This window comes from Girardinichthys multiradiatus, chromosome 5 (genome assembly GCF_021462225.1).
Source record: "Girardinichthys multiradiatus isolate DD_20200921_A chromosome 5, DD_fGirMul_XY1, whole genome shotgun sequence".
Classification (NCBI taxonomy): Eukaryota; Metazoa; Chordata; class Actinopteri; order Cyprinodontiformes; family Goodeidae; genus Girardinichthys; species Girardinichthys multiradiatus.
Genome location: NC_061798.1, coordinates 42,621,280 through 42,648,238, shown reverse-complemented (window position 1 = coordinate 42,648,238; position 26,959 = coordinate 42,621,280). Strand labels below are relative to the sequence as shown.

Sequence of the window (26,959 nt, the reverse complement as noted above, 5' to 3'; positions counted from 1 at the left end):
ATGCTGCAAAGGCAGTGTTTAAATAGATTCATGATTTGCTGCGCTTTCTTCCCCTCATTGATGCCTCTGTACATTTGGTCGCCTCAATTTTGTAGGGCACAGAAATGAGAGCTATGACGTGTCGCCTGAGTCGGCAATTATTTATTCATTACGAGCTGTCCATTTTCACCTGGTAAGGAGGTGAAAATAGTTTTGAGAATTAGTTGCGTCTTACTGGCACAAATTAAAAATGATAGGATCCTTGTTAAGCCTCTGGTGTTCCCTGCTTGTAGTTTACACAGACTGAACTGAAGCAGCTCAGCGACGCATCAGTGTGTTCTTACACACAGCTAACGGTTTCACCCGATAACTAACACGGCTCTGAATGAGAGTTGATCATTGGTACATTTATGCAAATGGGACACTGTACTTGTTTTAGGGAATTGTTTTAATGTTTTCCTAATTTAGTTCATGTTTAATATTTTTTCTATGTATTTTCTGTTGAACAGCTCCTCTCTGTATACGCATGCGAATGGGATGCCTCTGCATATCCAGCCCCCAGTGTTGGATTTTGGGACGCAGTAAGTGCCTCTCTTACTCTCTGCTTTAGTATGAGCTTTAGTTACAATTCCCTGTGACAAGGCAAGGCATGTGTCACCAAATTTATACATGTCTTGCCCCCTTTTAAAGTTGACAACACCACTTTGTCTTGTATTCATATTGACCTTGAACTTAAAACGAGAATAGGACATCACGTCCTGCCGAAGTATTATTTTAGAAAGCAGGTTACATCCTTCTTAAAGAAACAATCCAAATAAAGCAATGAGTTTGCTTTCCCAGTATTCACAGATACTGACCCTTGACAAGGGGTCTGAGAACGTCACTGTTTACCTTCATGCTCCAAACCCAAATTATAAACCCTAATGCTGCAGCCTGACTGCGGTTCCAGTCAGTCCTGTTGAGCGTCAGCAGTAATACAGATGATTTATATCATGTATTTGGAATGCAGAAACTAGGCACCCGTAATCCCAGCAGCAATGGAAAAACATTTCCACAACTAGACATGATTACTTTAGGGAATTTTTATCCATAAAAAATAGGACTGTGGGACCAGAGTCCCACTCATCAATCTTGTGGTTTCCTTTTTATGTAAGAATTGTGGGAACAGTTATATTATTACTGGTCTCCTAAAGACTACTAAGACTATTACAAATGAATGTGGTGTTTTGAAGAAGCACTAACCCCTATTTAGATGGATAACAAGAAGAGAAAAGACATAGCAAGTCCAGGAGAACACTGTAACATTAGATATGATTTATATTTAGATCTTTTCAGGCAAAACTAAAACCTAGAACTAGTGAACTCAGTCTTTTGGTTTCATGTTCGTCCAGGCCGCGCTGCAGCTCTCTACGCTGAAACTAAAGCCTCGCTTTCAGAGACAAACAGGAAGTGAGAACAGCGTAGTTGAAGCTTCATAAAATGTCTGATGACGAGTTTGCTTTATGGATTTCTCCACACTTTCCTATGTTCTAACTGCATTACTTGAATCAAAATAAAGGTTGCAATGCAAAAGCCTTCGTATTTCTGAGCATTCATTTAGATTTATGTCCTGCAAAATAATCTTTGGTCTTTAAATCCTCTGTTTAAAGACTAGTTCTTGTATTTGAATTTAGGTCTTACAATACAGCAGGCACAGTCCTTCTAGAATGTTTGTGTTTGCTTTGTTTTTATATAATGTATGCATGAAAGAAGTGCCTATTCTTAGGTACCAATCAAAACAAGTCTTCAATTGTATTTCATTAATTCACTAATTGTTTCGTATATGGCTAGAAACCCAACATGGTGGTAAAAATCCTTTGAGGAAACGTCAGAAATCAAACGTACTGAAACAAAAAAGGTGGAATGTCTGTAAAACTGCTAACATTGTTTCCAGATGCTGAAAGTGAACTAAAACCATAATGCTTTGGCATGAATATCTATTTTAACTTGGGTGCTTTTCTAACCCTTCATGCATGATTTCATAGCAAAGTGTCTTCTGGTGTATACCACCAATCCACACGAATAACGGGAATCGCCAAGAATGTCAAACTTTATAAATTCCTGAATTTGTTACTGATTCAGATTTTACTGTCATCATTCAGATAACATTCACTCCTGCTAGTCCCTCATCACTTTTTATTGTATGTTGATGGAAATTCCCACAAATTGTTAAAAAAAATAGTAACAAAGTCAAATTTAATCGTACCTGATTCTGAGATGCATTCATCATATTGTTGACTGATTCCTAACGTTTGTGCACCGTTCTAAATAGATTCTTGTAAATCGTACTGAATTCTTGACAATATTTGTGCGAATCAAGCTGAATCTCACGATTTGTGTGGAAAAGTGGTTTTAACAGATTCTCTGAAAAAGCAACTAAAGTCACTTAAGAAAAGAACACTGGATTGCATTGAAAGCTTACTTAAATCTGTCTTCCTTAAAATCACTAGAAAATCTAAAAAAAGAAGTATGGAATGCTGTTTTGAAATGATGTAAAGCTATTTTCTCCTTCACTTAAACCTCTGCACACAAAAAGCAATACTGTAGCACTGAATGAGATTATAAAGTCTTAGTTTTATTCTTGAAACACATTCAGTAAAACCTTCACCTTCCTGACATGAGCTCAGCTCTAAACCAAAAGAACAGTGCAGGTACAATTTTTATATTGCAAGCCTGCAATAATGTTCTGCTTTAACCTACACAGTAGGTGTTTATGCCTCCTGTAAAACAGCTGAAAATGAAAAACCAGTAAACTAATGTTTGGAGAGATATGGTGGGTTAATAGAAAGCGGTAGGCCTTTTTTGGTGTAGTCAGCTTGGTGGTCTGTTGGTATTGAAATGCTTGCTTGTTCTTTTTTTTTTTTTGGCTCTCCACAACAGTACATTTGTACCACTATTCATCTTGTCTGTATATTGAAGGTCTATCTCCACCTTTCTCATATTCCTATTGAGATATTTGACCAGGACATGTCATTTAAATCCCATATTAAACCGGTTTCTAGGATTTCCTTCTTTCACCTCTGGAACATTGCCAAAATTAGAAATATCCTGTCTAGGAGTGACGCTGACAAACTAGTCCATGCATTTGTTACTTCAAGGCTGGACTATTGTAATGCGTTACTATCAGGATGTCCACAAAATGCAGTTAAAAGCCTTCAGCTGATTCAAAATGCTGCAGCAAGAGTTCTGATGAAAATTAAAAAGAGAGATCATATTTCCTCTACTTTAGCTTCCATTCATTGGCTCCCTGTTAAATCCAGAATAGAATTTAAAATTCTCCTCCTCACATATAAAGCCCTTAATGATCTAGCTCCATCATACATCAGAGATCTGATTGTTCCATATGTTCCTAACAGAGCACTTTGTTCTCAGACTGCAGGTTTACTGGTGGTTCCTAGAGTCTCTAGAAGTAGAATGGGAGGCAGATCATTTAGTTATCAGGCTCCTCTCCTGTGGAACCAGCTCCCAGTTTTAGTCCGTGAGGCAGACACCCTGTCTACTTTTAAGGCTAGGCTTAAAACTTTCCTTTTTGATAAAGCTTATAGTCAGAGTGGCTTAGGTTATCCTGAGCTATCTTCCTTATTTTTTACCTCCGTCTTCTTCCCTCCCTGTTGGATGGAGTAAGGGGGAGTCAGGTTTAGCCTAAACCGGCTCAGTTATGGTTGAGGTGCAAACACACCCTCCATTTCTGCTACCTGTATGACCCCTTTCTTTTCCAATGGTTATAATCAGTCTGACAGAGGGAGGTATCCCAATCATTGTGGTTTTTAGTATAACAATGACCATCAGTGGGACCCTTTGTGAGGTGCCTTGAGACGACATTGTTGTAAATAAGCGCCGCTTAACTAACTAAAATAATTTATATTGCTATCGTTTTATCGCCCAGCTTTAGCTGACAGAATGCCAAATATTAATCTGTGAGAAACGTTTTAGTTGCACTAACAGATGGTGATAAAGCTTGTTTTGTTTTGTGAACATTAAGATGGGAATTGAGTAAATATGTTTCGATTTTTACTCGGCATGTTATCTAAAGGAGGCATTTAACATGTAAACCTGTGTCTCATTGTGGAAAGGAAGCAAAAATGAACTGATGGGTATTGGGAACTTTGTGATTTACTTCATTTTGGGTCTTTTTGCTCCTCTTTAATTCAGTTAGCCACAATGTGTTTAGGATGAATGTTTTGTGTACATGTTTGCTGATCTTAGTGCTCTGCTGTTTACAGGCTGCTGGGGTTGCCGAGAGCTGAAACCATATATATACACAACCCCAGTCAGGAGGTTCCTATGACCCTGCTGTCGATGTTTACGTCCAGCAGGCATTTTTACATACCTTCCTTTCACAGAAGAGTAAGTTTGCTCAAAGTACTCACAAATAGCAGTGTTTATTATTGTTAAAATGAATTGTGTGTGGTGCTGAGTGTATTAAATGTTCTTCTTTTGTGTTGTAGGTCATCCCACCAAAGGGAAAGGCATCTTTTAAACTAATTTTCCTCCCATCTGAGGAGGGCAACGTAGAAAACACATTATTTATAAACACATCAGCCCATGGGCTGCTTTCATACCAGGTCAGTATATGAATAACCTTTCCCACTAGGTATCATCCTGCATCATTAAACCTGGCAAAATTATTCATACTTTAACGTTTCAACATACTGGACTGTTTAAACTACAGACTTATGCATCTTATTGCGATGGTATGTGACAGACCAACAAAAGGTGGCACGTAATTCTCAAGTCTAAAAGAAATGATGCATATTTTTTGCATTTATTTAGAAAACAAAATCTGAAATTGTGGCTGAGCACCCATGAGGCAGTACTTTGTAGAACCACATTTCACATTACGTAAGTCTTCTGGGACATGTGTCTACACTGAAATTTATGCCTAAACTCAGATTGGGTGAAGGTCATCTGTGAACATCAGTTTTAAGGTCTTTCGACAGATTCTCTGTTGGTTGTAGGTCTGGAGTTTCATTGGGCCATTTTAACCGATCATGTATGTTTTTTCTGAACCATGCCTTTGTATCTCTGGATGTATTTTCAGGGTCACTGCGCAGCTGCAAGGTCAACCTCCGTCCCACTCTCAAGTCTTTTGCAACTTCTAACAAGCTTTCATGCTGTATTTAGCTCCATACGTCTTTATATCATTTCTAACTAGCTTCTCTCTCCCTGCTGTGAAGGAAAGCACATTATGATGCCGCCACTACCATGTTTTACTGTGGAGATGACGTCTCAGTATTTTGCACGTTGGCCAAAAAGCTTCATTTTGGATTCATCTGACCAGAGCACCTTCCTTAACATCTTTTGTGTCCCCTATGTGGCTTGTGGTTAAATTTAAATGGGACCTCTTGTGAAGTTAAACAGTGCCATTGGTCCATAAAGGCTAGATTTGTTAAATGCAAAACTAGTAGTTGTGCTATCAACAGATTGTCTCGAACAGGCTTAGGGTCTCTGAAGGAGCTCCGGCCTTCAGCCTTCATGGGCCTCTTGGTTGCTTCTATTATTATTGCTTCTCCTGCCCGACCTACCAGTTTGGGTGGCCGGCCATGTCTTGGTAGTTTGCAGTTATGCCATAGACTTTCCATTTTCTGGTGATGGAATGGTGCTCCATGAGATGGTTCATGTTTAGGACATGGTTGTATAAGCCAACCCTGCTTTACACATCTCCACAACTTTCTCCCTGATCTGTCTTGTGCGTTCCTAAGTCTTCGTGGAGCTGTTTGTTCATTAATGTTCTCTAAGAAAACCGATGGCTTCACACAACCTGGATTTATCCTCAAAATAAATTACACAAAAGTGGACTTTTATTTACTGTCAGTTGGCTGTATTAAATTTCATTTTGCGGAGCAGAGCAATGGGCGATAATAATAAATGCACACCACACTTTTTATTTGTAAAAAGAGCTTAATTCAGTGTATTGTTCTTCCTTCCACTTCATAATGATGCTCTACTTTGTGTTGGTCCGTCAATAAAATGCGTTAAAGTTGAACAACTTTCCAAGCCACTGTACATAGATTTGCTTTCCTGTGGTTTTAATATGTTATTAGAATATATTGGTTTGATTGCTTTTGATTAAAGTGATCAAAATCCCCTTAAGTCCATAAACTGCTGTTTAAGAGCTGTTCTTGAAAACTATGTTTCAGAGAGTATCTGTAAAAGGGAACCAAGTGTGCTTTTAGGTCATTGTCTAGACTAAGAGTCACAAAGTGCACTAATTTCACACAAGCATTTCTTTTAGGTCTTACAGCTTGATTTCTTTGTTTTAGCACGTCTGTGTTTATCTGCTTTCTGTATCATCCCAGTCATGTTTTTCTACTCTCACTGATTGAACTCCCAACAGAGAATACATCTGATCTCAATTTGCTCAAATTCTACAGTTTTCTGTCGACTTTTTAAGTGAATTTTCCTGTTTGTATTTCAGTGTTTTATTGGAAGTACAGCGAGGATGTCTGTCGCTCATCGCTTTGACTGCTTCTTTTTCAGGTTTTTGGTGTGGGAAGCCACCAAACCTCATTAAAATCTTACCAAAGAAAGGAAAGTCTTATAATATTCCCTCACATCGAGAGCATAAAGCTGACCCAAACACAGGTATGCATCTAGACGTTGGTGTGTTGTTTGTGAAGGCCGTGCATTACAGTCAGTGACTGTGCATCATTGGAAACAGCTGATCTCCTTTTTCCTGCTAGCCCAGATAAATAGGCCCCCACACACACACACACACACGCTGACAATCACTCACTCTGATTAAATTACTGGATGGCTGTTGAGTCAGCAGGGAATTATAAACTTCATTTTTGTTTCCGTTGGTAAGACACGCTGTTTTTTTTTTGTTTTTTTTACATTTTTCAGCATCATGTAGAACAAACCCCGGCGTCTCACTCGCACATAGATTTAGAGCCCGTCTAAGGCAGTGAAAGTGTGTGTGTGAGAGGCATCTGAAACAAATTATCGCCCCCACAACAGGAAGTGGGGTGACAATCTGAAAATGTCAGCCTGGCCGTGAGCTTTCACAATCACCCCGAGTGCTTCTTAATTTGGTTATTTAGTTTTTATGTTTTCTTCTTCAGGGAGAAATGAGCTACAGTTAGCCTCTTGGGACACACTTTAAATGATTATATGCATTTTCATTGTTTTCTGTTACTGATTATGCAGTTTATTTTGTTACTTTCATTTGTGGAGCACTTTGATTACAGATAGATGTAGCACACAGTGAGATCTATATAAAAAAAAAAAACACTGTTAATGATCAAAGTTAAAAAGGGAAAACATAAATAAATTGGTGGTTGAGGAGGAACTGCAATCATGCTGTAAGGAAATAATGGAAATGAATATAAAATTGTATACAGCCACTTAAGTTCTTAGAACCTAATCCATAAAAAATAAGTAGAGGAATGCACAACTTAAAATATGTCATAAAATGTAAAATAATAGCAAAAACAGTCATATAGATAAGAGTAGGAAACATTTCCATTTTTCTGGACAAATAAAACATAAATGAAAAGTAATTAATTAATCTCCCCAAAAAACCCAGCTGAATAAATATGTTTTTCTGAGCTATTTTGAAAATACAGTGGAGGTTTCATTCTGTCAAATGATGCAAATGAAGGAAATTTCCATTGCAATAACACAATTAAGGTGTGGCTGGTTAAAGCTGCACCTTGCTACAGTGCTGAAAGGCACAGGATCTTAACCCTTGATAGCAAAAGAAAAACAGGTTGTATGTAATGTTCTTCGGTCTTATGCAATATTTGTCATTTTCAGATAGCTTTAACCTGTATTATTATTATGGATCAATTATGCTAATTATGTTAGATTAGTACCTACATTAGGATCTGATTTTAAATGATGCTTCATGGTGCAGAGTGGTGCTCAACTGTAAGGTGGAAGGAAAAAGAAAGCAGTGTTCGCAATTTTTTCCAAGCTGAAAAATGTGGTGCATTTGTGTTAAACCACTTTACTCTCATATACCCTAAATAAAATGATGTGTCTCCCGATGTTCTCGTAATTTGTTTTGGAAAGCTGTTTAAGACCTAGTTGCTGTTTTGTTCTGCAGGAAGATGCCTCCAACATCACCATTCTGGGTCTCCTCCTGGAGTGCAGCATACCCAAGAGTTTTCTCAGCAGTCCTCAGGTTTGTTTCTGCCTCAGAATTTGTCAGCCTGCCAACGTCATTTAGCTCTTTCTAAGCTCGTGTCACATGAACGTCCTTATAACAACTCAAGGAAACATGTCACAGAATGGTTTGTTTTTAAACTAAGTATCTGTTGTTGAAGTTGTAATTTAAAGAAAAACACTGTCAAGACAATGAGGACAGTAGTAAACAAATTGAAAGTATTTGGATGCTTAAACCTTTTCCACTTGACTTCATCAGAGAACCATATTCTCTAAAACCTTGGCAGCATTACTTACTATGCGAGTTTTTCGCTAGAACCTCTAATGCTACTTGGATCTTTTGCCAAACATTTAATTGCTTTCTCAAGAGATTCTATAATTACTCCAGAACTCCCTGTACTCATTTGACAATACACTCTAAAACAAGACTTTACACGACATTACCGTTACTGTACTGTTGTACTTTAATAAAATCCTTTTTGTTCTGATGCAAACGTCGCCGCTCTGCAGCCTTAAGCATGTGTCCATGATCAATTCCTTTCCTCTTTTGTTATTTTCAAGTGCCACTTCCAAAAGAGTTACCATTAGTTAGGATGTGCAAAGCTTAAATAACTTTTTTTGTGGCACTAGTGACCTTTTATTTTTGTTATTTTTCTGAAGTGGGGTGGAGAGAGGGGGAAGACATGCGGCATAGGTCTTCGGGGTAGGGACTCTAACCCAGGGCGGCTATGTTAAGGACTGAGGGGGTCACGTGCTCTACCTCTTATGCCGCGCGCAGCCACCAGTACACCCAATTTTAATAGTAAGATTATATAAAGTAGGACATATAAAAATAATCTCATCTTTACCAGGTCCTAAAAATATCTAAATCTACCTTTTAACTTTTATATTTTACAGTGTTATTATTTATTAAATGACAGCATAACTTAGGTTTGCAATCTTACAACTAATTACAACTTTATAACTTCTGTCATATTGCCTTTGGTGGAAATAAGACCAAGTTAGAGGTGTTTGACAATAATGTAAAGTTCATGTTTGGAGAAAACCAAACTCTCCCTTTAAACCCTCATACTAGCTGTTGAGCATGGTGGTGGAGGAGTGATGATTTGGGCTTGTCCTGTTGCCACGGGAGCACCTTGTTGACATTGAGTCAGCCATGTCCTCAGCTGTATACCAAACTGTTCTAGAGTCAAATGTGGGACCATGAGAAGAAGGTCTGCTAAAACTGGGTAATGAAGAGAACAGTGATCCGAAACACAGTAGCAAATCTACAACAGGGTAGGTCAAACACCAAATAATCAAGTTGTTGGAAAGGCCTAGTCAAAGTCCAGCGGAGGTGGGACCTTAAATGAGCTGTGCAGAAAGGTTTAGCAAACCTCAAAGAACAAATATCCTCCACAGCAGTGAAGATCATGGACTATGCTCAGTTTTAATAGTTTCAGAACCTGGTGAAGGCCAAACGATTGTCCTGGTACATTTTTATCATTAAGTAAAACTATATCCTGTTTTGTTGAGTTTTCTTTAATAACCGCTGGATAAACGCAGAAAAGTCAAAAGCTGTCTTGAATTACTGTAATTGTTGAAGCTAAAAGGTCCAAATAGTTTTTGTATGTTTGTTAAAGGTAATTGTAGTTGGTGCATCAGTGCAAATTTGACATGAGGCTTAATATATACATGATCAGTTTAAATATTCTGTTAGAAGGCTCATTTATAATCATTGTTTGAGAGTTTTAAACGTCTATGTTCAGTACATTGATTAATGTCCATCACATTATTTGATTCAGTTTTTTCCTTCATGGTTTGACTCGCTGGCCTGTTGCACCCTCCTCTTCTCACCCATCGTCTCTTATATCAAGAAATGCTTTCTGATGTTATACACACTAGCTAAATAAACGTGCTTGTATTTGCATATTTTAAGTTTCTTACATACTAAAGTATAAACTAATCTTCAGTCCGGTGTCTTTTTAGCTGAATTCCTTAAATCTCCACTAAGTCTTCAGATGCTTCCTTTTCCTTGTGTTTGGTGCATGACTGGTATGCCTTTCCTCTCCCGTCCCAGGGGTCCTGCCTCCAGAACGAGGAGCATCTCAGTCTGCAGATTAATTTGTCTGCTCGTGGCGACCAGCCCGCTGAACTTGACAAGCTCAAGCCCTACGTCATCGAGCACATTCTGTTTCTGTTGGTCGCTCCTGCTGTTGGACCAGCAGCATTTGGTGGGTGCAGTCAGATTTCCGGTGGGGCATAAATTAATCTGAACATCTAAGCATGAGTTGTATTAATTCACAGACAAGAAGTTTACAGCTTAATTCTTAGGTCTTCCTTCTTTAGCTCAGTTTTCTACACAATTCACTGCAGTAAATGTCACACGAGATTTGCAACATTTATTTAACAAAGTTTGTAGACTGGCTTTTTTTTGTGAATTTTAAACATAAGGTGCTCTTAAAATTACCGTTCTGTGATTAAAATCTGTAGCACTAATTAGGTCCTGCTTACCTTTTGTTTAATTAGCTGTTTGATCACAAGTAAGGATTGTGCTGTAAAGACGGACAATGTTGTAATAAATCGGTTTGTTTTCACACAGGGGAAGCAAAAATAGGTGTCTATATGTTAAATTCTGGAGGCATGAGGCTCTATATAAAGGTTAGAATTTATTATTGCTTTGTTTTATCATAATGTTGACGTGTTATTTTGGCTCCAACAAAACGTTTTCACGTTTCCAGGACATGCAGTTGTTGTCAAAGGTGGAACCCAGCCTCAACTTTAACAAGGTTCTTCTGAGACCAGAGGCAAAGAACTTCACTCAGGTGGCTACCTTAGCTTGCAGAGGTGGGTCGTCTGTTCTCCTTGAAGTTTCTTCTCAATCAAACATTGAAGCTGATCAACTTTTTTCCTTTCGTCTTGTGCCAGGTCTTTTGCCAGGCCATGGACAGAAATGCATAAGCCATATCAGTTTAAAAATAATGGGGAACAAAACCTACAGCTTCCCAGGACTACATATCACACACAGGTAACACACACGTTTGTCCCCATATTGATGTTTATTCAGGTTCTGGTTCTGATGATGATCATTTTTGTATTATTTGTGCTTCCTGCAGATGGACAGTAGGGGATTTGTTCAGTTTGTTTCAGGTGAAACAAAGAAGCAGTGACCAGATGGACCTGTGGTTCTCCAGCCCTCACCCCCTGCCCTTCACAGTGATAAATGCCACTCTGTCAGAGAGGTTACAGGGCACGGTGAAGGTAGGTGATCAGAAACGTGATGATTTGATTTGTTATTCTTTGGTAGATTGATTCCAGAACTCATTGTCTTGTTGATCATGCAACCACGGGAAGACCTTTTATAACAGTAGTATCTGCTGCCCCCTGTTTGTCAGGTCGTGAACTTCAGCAGCCCTTTGACAGTTTCCACAGGCTGCTGGCACATCCTCTCCCTCCAGCTGCTCAACAGGACTCTGCCTCTGAACCATATGCTGACCCTGAGTCTGGATAGCAGCCTTGGCACCCTGCACGTTCCCTTCTACTTTCATTCAACTTCATCAAAGGTAAACCTTGAGCTTTTCTGGCTACTGCTTTGCTGGTTTGAAGGTCTGAGAAATAAATCGGAGGTGATTATAATCATGTGTATGCCAACAGGAGGAGGTGGCGTTTGAGGCAGAGCGCGAGTGTCCACGACAATGTCCTCTTCACTTGTCTGAAGCAGGTGAAATGTAGCCCCTTAAAACACCTGTGGAGATAAGAAGTCACTTCCTGAAGATTATTTGTTTATATTTTGATTCATTATGTCTGCCAGGTCGCCTGGAGTGGCAGCGCTCTCTTCTGCCAGACTTCTTCACCTCATCCTGGAGCGTAGACAGCAAACTGGCTGCAGAGCTCTGCTCTCGATGGCGGAGCCACAAAGATAAATTACCCTGCAGGTGAGCTGCAACACCAACACCATTTCTATACATATTTGTTCTTAATCATCTCACTTCATTATTAAATGAATGTCTCTTCAGATGGCCCAGGCTTCCTGTTGAGGGATCAACTCCTCTGAACTTTGGTGCTACACCCGTCAACGAAAGTAAAGTAAGCAACGTGTCATGATTATTCCTGAAAATGGCTTTCTAACTTTTGTGTTTTTAGATAAACGTGTGAAATATATAAGTCCTTCTCAAAATATTAGCATATTGTGATAAAGTTCATTATTTTCCATAATGTCATGATGAAAATTTAACATTCATATATTTTAGATTCATTGCACACTAACTGAAATATTTCAGGTCTTTTATTGTCTTAATACGGATGATTTTGGCATACAGCTCATGAAAACCCAAAATTCCTATCTCACAAAATTAGCATATCATTAAAAGGGTCTCTAAACGAGCTATGAACCTAATCATCTGAATCAACAAGTTAACTCTAAACACCTGCAAAAGATTCCTGAGGCCTTTAAAACTCCCAGCCTGGTTCATCACTCAAAACCCCAATCATGGGTAAGACTGCCGACCTGACTGCTGTCCAGAAGGCCACTATTGACACCCTCAAGCAAGAGGGTAAGACACAGAAATAAATTTCTGAACGAATAGGCTGTTCCCAGAGTGCTGTATCAAGGCACCTCAGTGGGAAGTCTGTGGGAAGGAAAAAGTGTGGCAGAAAACGCTGCACAACGAGAAGAGGTGACCGGACCCTGAGGAAGATTGTGGAGAAGGGCCGATTCCAGACCTTGGGGGACCTGCGGAAGCAGTGGACTGAGTCTGGAGTAGAAACATCCAGAGCCACCGTGCACAGGCGTGTGCAGGAAATGGGCTACAGGTGCCGCATTCCCCAGGTCAAGCCACTTTTGAACCAGAAACAGCGGTAGAAGCGCCTGACCTGGGCTACAGAGAAGCAGCACTGGACTGTTGCTCAGTGGTCCAAAGTACTTTTTTCAGATGAAAGCAAATTCTGCATGTCATTCGGAAATCAAGGTGCCAGAGTCTGGAGGAAGACTGGGGAGAAGGAAATGCCAAAATGCCAGAAGTCCAGTGTCAAGTACCCACAGTCAGTGATGGTCTGGGGTGCCGTGTCAGCTGCTGGTGTCGGTCCACTGTGTTTTATCAAGGGCAGGGTCAATGCAGCTAGCTATCAGGAGATTTTGGAGCACTTCATGCTTCCATCTGCTGAAAAGCTTTATGGAGATGAAGATTTCATTTTTCAGCACGACCTGGCACCTGCTCACAGTGCCAAAACCACTGGTAAATGGTTTACTGACCATGGTATCACTGTGCTCAATTGGCCTGCCAACTCTCCTGACCTGAACCCCATAGAGAATCTGTGGGATATTGTGAAGAGAACGTTGAGAGACTCAAGACCCAACACTCTGGATGAGCTAAAGGCCGCTATCGAAGCATCCTGGGCCTCCATAAGACCTCAGCAGTGCCACAGGCTGATTGCCTCCATGCCACGCCGCATCGAAGCAGTCATTTCTGCAAAAGGATTCCCGACCAAGCATTGAGTGCATAACTGTACATGATTATTTGAAGGGTGATGTTTTTTGTATTAAAAACACTTTTCTTTTATTGGTCGGATGAAATATGCTAATTTTGTGAGATAGGAATTTTGGGTTTTCATGAGCTGTATGCCACAATCATCCGTATTAAGACAATAAAAGACCTGAAATATTTCAGTTAGTGTGCAATGAATCTAAAATATATGAATGTTAAATTTTCATCATGACATTATGGAAAATAATGAACTTTATCACAATATGCTAATATTTTGAGAAGGACCTGTGTATATATATATATACACACACGCACACACATACATATTGGTCTCTCTGGTCCAGGTGAAAACGTTCATGCTGAAGAATCCTTCGCCTTCAGTGGTTTCTGTGGAGATTCGAATCCTTTCCCTTTACCCTTCTCCCAGTGAAGCTCTGGACCTTCTAACCAAATGGTAAACTGCCAGAAGTTTGATATTTCTAATAATTCAATGAATGTATGGTGTTTTGTGTTTGCATTGTTTAGGACTGTAACCTAATTGTTCAATTTGTTCTTTTCTGCTGACAGGTTTAATATCAGCTCCCAAACTGTGAACATCAGCACAACTGTGTTTTCTCTGCTGGCTTCTCCTCCAAAGGTAAACAACACTTGAAGTAATTTCTGCTGTGGTAACAATTTTTGTGATAAGTTTGTCTTTTAGCTGAACTTTCACATGACCATACTGTCTTGTCTTTTTTACCTTTTGTTGCGGTTTCTGACAGTGTTTTCTCCTTTTTTCCCCCGTGTTACAGGCAGGTGAGAGCGTAGCAGAGGTAACAGGAGAAGGCGTCCTGCATCTGCTGCTGCAGCCCTGGGAGACCAGAAACGTCGCTGTGGCGTTTACGCCCTCTGAACACAAACCAACCACCACCATTCTTATTATCAGGTACCGCTTTGAAATAGCTAATTATAGAAAGATTTAGTGGTTAATTTTAAATGCCGTGTCTAGCCAAAACCAATTTTTGCTCATTCTGATTTCTTTGTGAGAACTATTACTCACAGCATTCATAATTTTATTAAATATGGTACTGCCTTTACAGCTGTAAGCAGTCATTAATAATTTAAATTAGCAATTAGTACGTTTAGCACTAGTAACTCTAAACAGCATGAGACCTCTAGGTGGTGCTAGAGAGCCCATGGGGTAGCGTAAAACTTTTGTTTCTGTTTAGTTAAAATGTTTTTCAAGGTATGCAAACAAATCCACACCAAATTATTATCAAGACATTTTAACTACAACCTCATTAGTGTGCATTTGTGTGTAATGAGAGGCTCTACGTCCTTGTTTTTTCAGAAATAACCTGACAGTATTTGACATGGTGACCCTACAAGGCCATGGGGCCAAAGAGCTGCTAAGAGTTGGAGGAAAACTGTCCGGGCCGGGGGCGTCTTTGCGCTTCAATGTTCCTCAGTCAACTCTATTGGAGTGTCGTGATGGTGAGAGCAATGCTTGAACTCTGTGTTAGTACATGTTAAGTTGCCACTTTTTGCTTTGATTAAGCTTTAAATGTTGAGAAGGATTAATAGCACTGTATGTCTTTGACAGGTCTGCGCACCAGTAAGCCTCTTTTTGCTATCAGGAAGAGTTTTAAGGTGGAGAACGCAGGAGAGCTTCCTCTGACAGTCATGTCCATGAATATAAATGGTTATACCTGTCAGGGGTACGGCTTCGAAGTGCTTCAGTGTCGTTCCTTTAGCCTTGAGCATAACACCTCCTCTGAGATCACAATTGGGTAAGCATTTTACAGCCTCAGCTACGGACTTTCTCTTCCTAATGATCTTCTTGCACCTCTCAGACCACTTATATTTTTCCCCACTCTGTGTTGTTTTGTTTTTTTCTGGCTTGTAGGTTTACACCAGACTTTACGTCGTCCTGGGTGATTCGTGACCTTACCTTTGTGACATCGCGTGGTAGCGCCTTCCCTTTTACCCTCAATGTGACTCTCCCCCACCACATGTTACCTCTCTGTGCCCAGGTGGTGCCAGGTCCCAGCTGGGAGGAAACCTTTTGGGTTGCCACACTCATATTCACATGGTTAGTGTGGATTCACTATTGTCTAAATATCGAAGTCCCTGACTAAACTGAGCTCTCAGATACCTATTGTAGCTCTCCTGTCTATGTCAGTGTTAGCCGCTCAGCGGTGCAGCTGCGTTCTGTGGAGCAAATGTTTAAAAGTCACTTCCTGTTTTCAGATGCACAGCTTGCTTGTGCACATTGTGATACAGAATGAAAATTATTTCTAAGTCAAAGGAAGATGTTTGTTTATTTTAGGAAGTAAAATGTTTAAACCAGAGCAGCAGCGCCACCTTGTTTCTTCGCTTGCAATCTCTTAGAGATCCACAGGGGGGGTGTTTCTTTTTGTTTGTACCCTTTAAGCTGAGCTGATTTATTATGCTAAAAATTCAACCAATTCAAAGCTAATTTCAAGCACCATCTACAAAACTTGATAAAAAACCTTCCTGCTGATTGAAACTAGAGAATGGCTGTAGTGGACAACTCTGGAGACCAAGTAAAATGATTCAGAGGTTCAGGAGAACATCCAAAAATAGATGGCCAGCACTCACTGTTTTTAAATGAAAGCTACCTCCCAACCAGGGACTTTTTCTGGGGTAAATTTCTACCCAGATGAGTTTTGTTTTGTTTTTAATCCTAGTGAATGCAGTGGAAACAGTGGCTTGATTACTAAAACGACCCTGCTTTTCTGCAACAGGTTGCTGCAGTCTGTTTTAGACTGCAGCTTTCTATATGTGACCTGCCCTGCTCACTGCGCTCAGATATCCCAGGAAAGCTGTTCATGTATGAGAGAGAGCTGTCCAGAGAGCAGCGGAAACACTAGTTATCAGATTTTGCAGCATCCAAAGCAAAGTCTTAAGTTTGTAACATTAGCCTTGCCCTGAAGCAAACTACCGCGTATAAAAACAGACTGTAGCTGTAATGTCGAGTCGGGTAGATCTTTAAAAACAAATCATGAAGCTGCATATGTTCCAATTGAGCTATTGCATTTATAGTGTACACAATGGCGCTTTATCGGTAATTCGTTTAAATTACTTGGATCGTCGTTAAGGGAAAAAAAATGATCAAATGCCCCTAAGAACTATTTGTTATTATTATTATTATTATTTGTTATAATTAATTAACTATTAATTAGAAGAAGGGAATATCTGGTGATTCTCTGTTTGTTTTGTAGCTTCTCCTTGGTTGGTGTGTGTCTAATGGCCTTCCATCAGGCTCAGTATATCCTCAGAGAGTTCTCAAACCCAAGCATCAGGAGCAACCACAACTCTGTCCTGTCCCGGGAGAACAGCTCAGTCAATGATATCACTCCCAATGGAGTCAAGTATGTCCAATATCATTTTTTTTATGCGCTATAGTAAAGTTTGTGTTGAAAAACCAAAAGGCTCTATTTTTATGTGTCCGTGCAGTAAATCTAAAGGCAGTTGTAAGACCTATATAGACACCTGCCACACATCTGATAAAGGAAAGGGGCGTGGCGCTTCAGCTCTGGCCAACAGCCCGACCCCTCGCACTCAGTCGTCGAAGAAAGGCTCCTTGACCACATCCTCCCAACCACAAAAGAAGCATAAGGTGTCACTTTATTACACTAAACACAAGCCCAGCACAGCCGCAGCTACAGCTGCAATAATGGATGAAGAACATGAAGACCTGACGCCAGATAGTTCCCTCACCCCAGACTCCTGCGACAACAACCAGTCAGCTTTCATCTGCGAGACGGATCGAAAGACTCCCACAGGTTTCACAGAAGACCTCCAGGGCAGTATTGAACACAGCATGTCAGCAGCAGTTATGTTTCCTGTGGAAATACCTGCTGGGTTCCCCGAGGATGTCACACTGGGTCCAGGACCCAAACCTGGCTTGTTAGTCTGCAGTCCTGTGGAGAGGAGCTGCAGCGAGCGCTATGCAGAAAAGATGGATTCTGAGAAAAGGGACAGTTCTGAGCTGGAGGTACGGCTACAGAAGTACAAATGCATATCTCTTTTACATTTGTTGTTCCAGATACTTCAGAAATTCATTAGCTAATCTAAACGTGTTGCATTTCTTTCAGATCCAGTTTGGAGAAAATGCCAAAGACCAGAAAAAGAAAGCTCCAAATACAGAGACTGGAACAGCCGCTGGGAATAATAAGGGAAAGAGGAGCCGCAGGAAGACGGAAAATGTCTCCAGGTAGAACATGCGTTCCTTGTTGCTATACTAGAATTTACGCCAATTCTGCCTAGTTTAATGTAGAAGTGTTTTTTAATTTATCACTTTTCTGAGATTTTAATGCATTAATCTCAGTCAGCTTTCAAAATGAAAATGATGCTGAGTTTAATTTTAATTAGATAATTTAATTTAGTTTGATTTTGTTTTTTACTGGGTTTCCATGGAGACTAATTTCTTTATAGACATTTTTAAATGCATACTTGAGTGATTGTGTTTTCTTGCTTGATGTAACATCTAATATTTATCCCTACCAATGTTTCTCTCGGTAATTTGGATATATTGTCCTTTTTTTTATGTTTGTTTTGCTATTTTTAGACTGAGTTTCGTTTTTCATGCTTTGTTAATAAAGGGTAGGAAAATGATGCCGTTTCCGCTAAAACAAGCCTGTCTCATGTCTGGTCTGCACCAACAGACTCCTGCAAAGCACTTTGTTTTGCACAAAGTTGCATGAAAAGTGATTGATTTAAATTAAAAAAGATGTCTTCTAATAACCAAACTTTGAAATATGCCTGTTTTTTGTTATTTTTACTGTAGTCCTCCTGAGCACAACGTTATTACAGTACCAGAAAGGGAGAAGGAACCTGATTGGAAAACATGGGATCGAAACATGAGCGGAACCCGCAACAGGAACCGTTGCTGCAACAGCTTCAAGTCAGAAGTGCTAAAACCCGGACAAGGTGCTGAAAACCCCCTTAAACAAAACGGTGGGTCTTTATTTAATGATATAAACTGCAGACTGTTTAACTCAATCACCACTGAACTAAGAGTATTCATTATAAGATAAAACAGGACATTAACATCACTTACTATTACATTTCTCACAGGTGTGTGTCCATCTCGCAGTCGCAGAAGGTGTGGAGTAGAGCGACGCGCAGGGGGAGTATCGGAGTCGGGCTCAGACTCGGGCAGTTCGTCAGGAAGCGTGAGGGCCAGCAGAGGGAGCTGGGGCAGCTGGAGCAGTGCAAGCAGCATGGAGGGAGACAAGGACCACAGTGCTCGAACGCAGGCCTGCGCTACCTCATCTAGAAAAAGTAAAAAGCACCAGCATTCAGAGCTTTGCTTTGTTTTGCTATTTCTGTTAGAAGTCTCACAGTTGGATATATACATCATATAGGCAACAATGAAAATTCAAAAGCTAAGGATTGTAATTTGTTAATGCCATTATTTGTTTTTCCAGGAGATTCCATGCAGTACCCCATAGAAAGAGACTGCTATCAAACCATGAGTAACAATTACAAGGCCTCAAGGTATTTTATCAAGTAAACATATTTACTATAAACACCAACTGCTTGAAGTGTATTTTTCTGAAATGCAACAGCAGCACAACATTGTGAAATTGGCCGTTTGCACAGTTTGATGCCAAGGAGGCATCTTTCACCGTATGAAGCGTGGCTCGCTGCTTTCTGCTAACGTCCATCACGGAGAATTTTTAAAAAATGAATCTAAGTTTAGGAATGATAAAAACTTTGGGATTTGAACATCTGTAGTAGTGGAAGATTTTTCAACATTCTGCATACAAGCTGAGTTGAAATTCAGTTTAATGCACATTGGTTTTAACTCATCAGATAAAACTGCATTAAAACAAGCCGCTGTCTAGAGGTTTGATGCTCAGTCTTAAATTATATTTTCTTAAATTTGTTCATTTATGTGTTTTTTTTTTTTTAGTTTTCCAAATATTCCAGCAGCATTTTTTTTTGTTCTCTGTTTTGTCTCTTTGGATGAGAAATTCGGGTGTGATTCCACTGTGGCAAAACTACAAACCCCATGAGGTAGAGAAACAATAATTCTTCCTGAAAGGAAATTATTCCCAAACATGATGATGCCTTGGAAGTTGGAGCTGGGAAGTGGGGGTTTAAGTCATCTCCAGGTTGTAGCATTCCGGTTTCCTGCTTGTTTTTGTTCCTATTGCTAGCAACTGTAACAGCAGTCTTGGAACAATAACAATGACACCACTGTTCTACGCGGCATTTAAACATCTTGTCTTATAAACACTGAAAAGCAGTACGTGTACGGCTGACTAAATGTTATATAAATAATAAACTGCTAAAAACAGTCAAAGTAAGAACGTTTCACAACTATTGATGTGAGTATCAACCATCTTGAATGGTTGCCCAGACTTTCCGACTCGTAATTCCGACTTTCGGGGGCATTCCAGTTGACATTTCCTACTCGGAGGTCAGAAATTCCGACTTCCAAGTACAGATGGAACACACCATAATTCTGCTCCTAAACCTGTTTCTTCTTTTTGACTCATCACAATCAAAATGTCGTGCTTACATTGTTCACTACCAGCTCCGTTGTCATGCGAAAGTGTAAATTTAACAATTTTGGTTTGAAAACAGATTTCAGTAGTTGGCTAAAACAAATATCTTAATAATTGTTATACGACTATATATTGTAAGTGGTGAAGTGAGTTGACACAGGAGTAAAAGTAGTCAAACTATATGCCTAAAATCACCATTTTAAATCGACAAAGTCAAATTAACTTGCTTAACATATTCAGTTATATAACTGTTATTGAGTATTTTTTTATAAATAGCCCCCAAATTTAAATCATAGTGGTGTTAAGACAAATGTAATTTAAATAACTGAAAGTTGCAGAAACACTTCACTATGATCACACAAGCTTGGGAATATTGCTCCCATAACTGTAAACTGGACTTTTCTTCCTGTCAAGTTGGGTGGTAACTTGGTTGCACTTTTACCAAGTCATTGTGGAACAGAACTGACCTAAAACTTTCACGAAAGCGCATTTTCATTGCTTTTTGTTAAGTGCAGAACAGAAAATTAGTAGATTAGGCTAATGTCTAAAGCACTCTGCACCAAACTAATGCAAAAAGGGCTGGGAAAAAAAACACAGGAGGTTAAACAAAGTTTCCTGTTTTTAATCGGCAATGACCAGTAGGGTTGTCACAATACTAAAAATTCAAACTTAATACCAATACTAAGACAAATGCTCAAAACCATTTTCAATACCATAGCCAACTTTGTTCAAGGCACAGTGTTCTTTCTGGTTAAGTTTCCAGAAACAGGACAGCATGTTGGTACTCTGTGCCAAAACACAGTAATTAAGAGAGTTGGTGATGTAACACGACCATTGACACATCTGAGTTTTCCAGGCATAACTTTTCATTTGGTTTTGTTTTTTTAAATCCAGTGAAGTTAGATCTGGTTAAATAAAGTAATAAAATGGTAAATGGCCTGCACTTGTATAGTGCTTTATCAAGTCCGAGGACTCCAAAGCATCTTTACAACAATCGGTCATCCACCCATTCACACACTGACAGTGGTGAGCTACATTGCAGCCACAGCTGGGCTGAGGCTGACTGACAGGAGTGGGGCTGCCATACAGTGGGCACCACTGAGCCCTCTGACCCCCATCAGCAGGTAAGATGGGTGAACTGTCTTGCCCAAGGACGCGACTGAAATGGACATAGTGGGGATTCGAACCGGCACCCCACCAATTACTGGACAAACCCGACCTAAGTCACCATTGCGCCACAAAAGGCAAAAAATAAATTCCACCCGGGATATATTTAAGCTGGTGCCTAAAAAAAACATGTTGTGGATCAACTAGATGTTGTTTAATTAGTTGCTTCCTGCTTTAACCATTGTCTTTGTTTCTTTTCTTTTTTAGCAGCTTGTATAACAAAGACATGTGCCAAAGCCCAGACCCCGCGCCATCAAGCTTCATCCCAAGTTTTGCTGATGTTGCTGCAGGAATGGAGAGAAATATGGGTAAAGGCACTTTACAAGGACTGACCCACTGGAGTTTTTTCTTTGGATCTCTGATGAAAGTTTTAATGTCCTCCTTGGTCCCCAGCAGGTCATTATGTGCCTGAAGACAAATGGTCTGCTCCATCCATCCCTCTAACCAATGAGTTCAGATACAACACGCCCGAAGCTCTGCCTTACATACCTCAGCCAGCAGTCACCGCATCATACAATGGGTAGGTGTTCGAAAACCTCAGAGCTGCACGAACCACTTTTACTGACATGTTTTCTTCCTCTATTGTTTTTCTTCTGCATTAGAACCATAAACCTTTGTTTATTTTTTATAAGCAGTTGTGTTTCTAAACTATTGAGTAATTTTTTGGTTAAAGAAAAAACTATATGCACTCATCACCTATTTCTACCTGTCTTTAGCTGCCTGTTTAAACAGCTAACATTAGCTTATGCCATCCTGCATGTTTACGCCTTAACTGTTGCAGATACAGGAGCACTACTGGCCTTTTTAAATAGCTGTCAGACTCAGAGTGTTGGTCTTTAAGATGCTTTGCCATGGTTGTAACCCCCTCTCTGGATCTCAGATATTATCTGGGTGTATCAACGTCTTTCAGCTTTTCCTGTTTGTCTGCCTCATGGGCAAAATACCTGCGCGCAACGCTTTAGCCTTCATCTTTTCAAGTGAAAAGGGCTGCAGAGGCTCTTGTTTGGACCTACGTGGCATGTTGAAATGATTTTAAACTTCCAGAAGCAGCTCATCGTTTTGATCGTCTGCCGTGACTGTTCAGCTGAACTACTGTATGGAGGGGAGGGTGCTGTGTGAAGCTGTGTGCCAACTTGTGGAAATGAAAATGTGTTTAATTTATGTCTGTCCTCAGGCAAATGGGTTTCTTTGAATACTTCATTTTTTAGTATTGATTATTTTAAAGTATCACTTATTTTACAACCCTTTTCTGTACAGAAATGAAAACAGAATCGTTACTGCATTTCCTGCAGTAACGCAGTGAGTTTTTATTGTTTCAGAGATGATTACTATAATTTTGTGCATCTATTAACAGCTTCAATGTTTGTCTTCTTCAGGTTTACCTGGAGTAGTGCCAACAGTCATTGCAACAGTCCCTGCAGCTATATAGGTATAAGCTCATAATCTTCTCCTCTTGGCTGCACTCCCCCTGTTTAACTTCAGTGGGTTTGATCCTTGGCATGTTTGTTGGAATGATTTTCCAGGTAATGGACCATTTCAGAGTGGTTTCTCCAATCAAGAGGGGCAGAACGTACACGGCACCCAGAGCAGCTGGACTGAGGAGCAGCCTCAGGAATCTCCCACTGCCTGGAACTCAGCAGCATGCGTGGGCAGCAAGGTGACGCCTCATATTACCCATCTCCATATTTATGCCTGCTGTTATCATTCAGTCAAAAAATGTCACCTGCAAATAAAGTTACAGCTAATTTTGTTGTGACGCTGCAAATCCGACTGATGAAAAACCAAATGATGAGACTACGTTCTTCACCATTAAACAAGCAATGCTTTCAGCTTCCTCCATTATTGTATGAATTAAACCCAGAGGGATGTTGACGCTCATGTTTCATGATGAATGGCTGCTGTCACTTTAACTGACAAAGACACATTATTGCATGTTTTCTGTCATAAAAGGGCAATATAAACCAGTCCAGAGTGAGATTATTTTACGAAATTCATATTCAACACCAAACTGTTACTGTAAGTTTAGCCTTTAAGTTCCCCAGTCACCATCTAACTATTTAATTTAGATTCTTTTACATAAACAGGGTTGCTAAACTGCTGGCTCATCCTTTCAGGCATGACTGCAGTACGTTTTTTACAGAAAAACCACTTAGTAACAGCGTGCAATAAATCAAATTTCTATTTTGGCTTCAGACGATTAGAGATGTATCGGTCAATCGGGCCTGAGATCGCAATTTTCCAGGTCTGTTCAGTAATCAGCAGATTAGATCTTAAAACTAAAAGCTCCCACAATTTTGGCCCATAAACACATCAAACATCAGCATGTACATGTCGTGTTCAAAATAACAGCAGTCCAACTACGCTAATAGGATCAATCTGTTTTTGGGAGAAATCTTATCACCCCATGGCAAATAATTTACTTGTTGGTGTAATAGAGCCATAGAAAACTAACAGAACCTACATTCATTTCATGCATGCTCCCGAGTCTGTGTAACTGAATAGTTGATTGAAAGAGGCGTGTTCAACATAATAGCAGGGTGGAGTTCATTTACTGAGGTCATTCATTCTGTGCTGAAACAGGTGTTCATCAGGTGGCCCTTATTTAAGGATGACGCCAGCATGTTGTACATGCATTTCTCTCTGAAAACCGGGCAACAATGCATAAATATTTGAGTTTGTAAAGACAAATGCAGACACTGCTATTTTGTTAAACAACCCAGTGTTCTTTTCTCTTCCTTCCCATAATCGACCAGCCCGGCATTAAACAAAGCTTCCGCATTAGTTATGAATCATGAAGTAATCAGCCTTTCACTCTGTGTATGAAGTTCCTGCTTAACATTGTAACAAACCACGGAGTCTTAAAGGAAACGGTTAAGCTGCTTCATGGTAGAAATATTCTTTTCAAACCTGTAAGGAAGTTTTATTTATATTTCAAAGTGGGCCAAAAGGACTTTAAACTGAATTTTTGCATGAAAAATGTGTAGAAACCCTGGGAAAAATCTTTGATAACAGTTTAGTTTTTTGACTGGTAAAGTAAAACCTTTCTATTAAGCAAAATTTAGACAGCAGAGCGTTTGTTTCCAATCACTCGTAGATAACTTTTTTTCTGTAATAAGAAACTAGAGAAATATTTTTAGAAGTAAGCAACACAGTGACATTAAGGAAAGCAAATCCTAATATAATGAAACTGTATAAATTAGCTACAAATCTAATGAAATCCATCCTTTTGTCCTTCACAGCCATATTTCCCAGGGACCCGCAGCCTCTCTCCCATGTCCAGCCTGTTTGGCTCCATCTGGACCCCCCAGAACCGCTTCCCACCCGAGCGATCTGCCCCGGTGTCCCCCATGTCCCCCATAACCCCTATAACCCCACCGCACTCCCCATTCACCCGGGAGCCGGAGGGAACCTACAGACCCATCCCGTACTCCAGCTTCAACCCGTTCGGACCGCACATGAACCTGGACATATGGAACTGTTCGTCCAACCGCAGCTCCAACTCGCAGCTCTCCAACGACTCCGGCTACTGTGGAGATGTCTGACTCATAGGAAACCAGAACGCCAGACCTAGTTGCAAACGCATAAAACCCGACATAAAAGAAAGGAAAAAAAAGAATGTTCTTTTATCAACATTGGGGAAAATGTGAATATTTCTTTTCTTTTATGTTCCAATTTTCAGATGTTAAATGTTGTGAGAGGTGAAGCTTTTGTTGTATATTTTTCTAGATGTTTTGCAGTTTTGATCATAGAAAATAAAAACAAGGTTTTGTACTTGAAGAATGATGGTCTTTATTAAAATGACAAAATGAGGTGTTTAATTTGCACAGTGCTGACCACAGTAACACTGCTGATAAAGTGATCAAATAAATTAATCTTTTATTACACTTGCATAAGCTCAAACTAGGACGCTCAGTGAAATGCAATCTTTGTATTTGTCGGGGAAAAATCCCCAAATTAAGATATTTAAATTTTTTTAGCAAAATCGCTGCTTCCACATTTATTGGCACCTCTATCACGTCCTGTAAAATAAATGTAACAGAGGACAGTTTGCAAATTTCATGAGTTTTCCTGGGTTTCAATAGTAATCCCTGGTTTCCTGTTTCCAGAAAACATAAACATGATGTCACAGAGAGGTCAAATTCTCAGCCACTCTTCATAATTGGAAAGACGAGAGAACATACCTTTCAAGTCAGACATGAATGTTTATTTCCATTATTTAGAAAATAGCTTACCTGCCTTAGTCCATATATACAGTCAAAACAATAAGCAAACAAAAAACAAAGCTGGGCGAGGACCCACGTTTATCTTTCTCCTTCACACAGCAGGACGGTAAAAGTGTAAAAATTAATCTTCAAAGATGTCTGTTGGAAAATGGCAGCACACGATACAAAATTGAAGATTCTCCAACTCTCCATAACAATGTGACTACCAGCATGCAAAGCAGTTGTTCAAAAGTGATGCGGAAAAACCGTCTTATCGTAAACAAAAAGGTGACGTTTGTTTAATGCATTTGCAACTTTAATTGCAAACGGGTTTTTTGGTCAAATAAAGCTAAAACAAAAACCTTCCAGGTGGGTTGGAAGTAAAACAAAGGACTGATCTGTGGAACAGCACCTCTCAGCCACTGTTGGGTATGATGGAGGATCTGTCATGCTGTGGGCTGTCGCTCTTACAACAATAGGTGAGATGGGAACATTTTCATTTCTCATTTAGTTGCACACATATTCTAAGAAAGACAAAGCTTCACTTTTAGAAAAGAATACGATGCCTTTATCATTAAATAAGACAAGCTTGACGAGGCTTCTCCACAAAGGTGCTTTATTGCAAACACTTTAATTCCATAAAACATCCTAAATTACAAACATCCAAATCAGCCATACACAAACGCGCACATATAAAAACACATAAACTACATAATTCAAACATATGGCTCTAAGCATGGCGCTTAGTATCGGGTCTTCTTATTTTGCTTCCTCAAACATTCAGGCCTAAGACACTGCTCAAAAAATATAGGGAACACCTAAACAACACAATATAACTCCAAGTAAATCAAACTTCTGTGAAATCAAACTGTCCACTTAGGAAGCAACACTGATTGACAATCAATTTCACTGCTGTTGTGTCTGTCAGCGTAGTGACCAGTAATGGTGTGGGGTGGCATTTCTTTGGAGGGCATCACGGCCCTCCATGTGCTCGCCAGAGGTAGCCTGACTGCCATTAGGTACCGAGATGAGATCCTCAGACCCCTTGTGAGACCATATGCTGGTGCGGTTGGCCCTGGGTTCCTCCTAATGCAGGACAATGCTAGACCTCATGTGGCTGGAATGTGTCAGCAGTTCCTGCAAGATGAAGACATTGAAGCTATGGACTGGCCCGCCCGTTCCCCAGACCTGAATCCGATTGAGCACATCTGGGACATCATGTCTCGCTCCATCCACCAACGTCACGTTGCACCACAGACTGTCGAGGAGTTGGTGGATGCTTTAGTCCAGGTCTGGGAGGAGATCCCTCAGGAGACCATCCACCGTCTCATCAGGAGCATGTCCAGGCGTTGTAGGGAGGTCATACAGACACGTGGAGGTCACACACAATACTGAGCCTCATTTTGACTTGTTTTAAGGACATTACATCAAAGTTGGATCAGCCTCTAGTGTGTTTTTCCACTTTAATTTTGTGTGTGAC

General features: G+C 40.0%; 1 protein-coding gene across 4 annotated transcripts in view; it reads left to right on the top strand.

Annotated features, from left to right (window-relative positions):
• The window catches only part of tmem131l (transmembrane 131 like), a 36,875-nt gene extending 11,821 nt beyond the window's left edge, over positions 1 to 25,054 (top strand). Inside the window, exons 4-34 of one of the 4 annotated variants that reach the window (XM_047366085.1) lie at positions 489 to 560; positions 4,242 to 4,365; positions 4,467 to 4,583; positions 6,499 to 6,603; positions 8,069 to 8,146; positions 10,187 to 10,340; positions 10,709 to 10,767; positions 10,848 to 10,953; positions 11,035 to 11,134; positions 11,223 to 11,367; positions 11,502 to 11,669; positions 11,761 to 11,827; positions 11,918 to 12,041; positions 12,123 to 12,192; positions 13,934 to 14,043; positions 14,157 to 14,226; positions 14,381 to 14,514; positions 14,920 to 15,062; positions 15,172 to 15,358; positions 15,475 to 15,660; positions 16,814 to 16,963; positions 17,049 to 17,589; positions 17,690 to 17,808; positions 18,382 to 18,551; positions 18,672 to 18,878; positions 19,025 to 19,094; positions 21,488 to 21,585; positions 21,674 to 21,797; positions 22,654 to 22,706; positions 22,801 to 22,934; positions 24,517 to 25,054. In XM_047366085.1, coding sequence (XP_047222041.1) covers positions 489 to 560; positions 4,242 to 4,365; positions 4,467 to 4,583; positions 6,499 to 6,603; positions 8,069 to 8,146; positions 10,187 to 10,340; positions 10,709 to 10,767; positions 10,848 to 10,953; positions 11,035 to 11,134; positions 11,223 to 11,367; positions 11,502 to 11,669; positions 11,761 to 11,827; positions 11,918 to 12,041; positions 12,123 to 12,192; positions 13,934 to 14,043; positions 14,157 to 14,226; positions 14,381 to 14,514; positions 14,920 to 15,062; positions 15,172 to 15,358; positions 15,475 to 15,660; positions 16,814 to 16,963; positions 17,049 to 17,589; positions 17,690 to 17,808; positions 18,382 to 18,551; positions 18,672 to 18,878; positions 19,025 to 19,094; positions 21,488 to 21,585; positions 21,674 to 21,797; positions 22,654 to 22,706; positions 22,801 to 22,934; positions 24,517 to 24,819 — 4,288 coding nt within the window. In that variant the 3' untranslated portion in view covers positions 24,820 to 25,054. Of the gene's footprint in view, positions 1 to 488; positions 561 to 4,241; positions 4,366 to 4,466; positions 4,584 to 6,498; positions 6,604 to 8,068; positions 8,147 to 10,186; positions 10,341 to 10,708; positions 10,768 to 10,847; positions 10,954 to 11,034; positions 11,135 to 11,222; positions 11,368 to 11,501; positions 11,670 to 11,760; positions 11,828 to 11,917; positions 12,042 to 12,122; positions 12,193 to 13,933; positions 14,044 to 14,156; positions 14,227 to 14,380; positions 14,515 to 14,919; positions 15,063 to 15,171; positions 15,359 to 15,474; positions 15,661 to 16,813; positions 16,964 to 17,048; positions 17,590 to 17,689; positions 17,809 to 18,381; positions 18,552 to 18,671; positions 18,879 to 19,024; positions 19,095 to 21,484; positions 21,586 to 21,670; positions 21,798 to 22,653; positions 22,707 to 22,800; positions 22,935 to 24,516 lie in introns of all 4 variants that reach the window. The other 3 variants (XM_047366083.1, XM_047366084.1, XM_047366082.1) reach the window with 3 other exon arrangements.
• Positions 25,055 to 26,959: the final 1,905 nt, after the last annotated feature.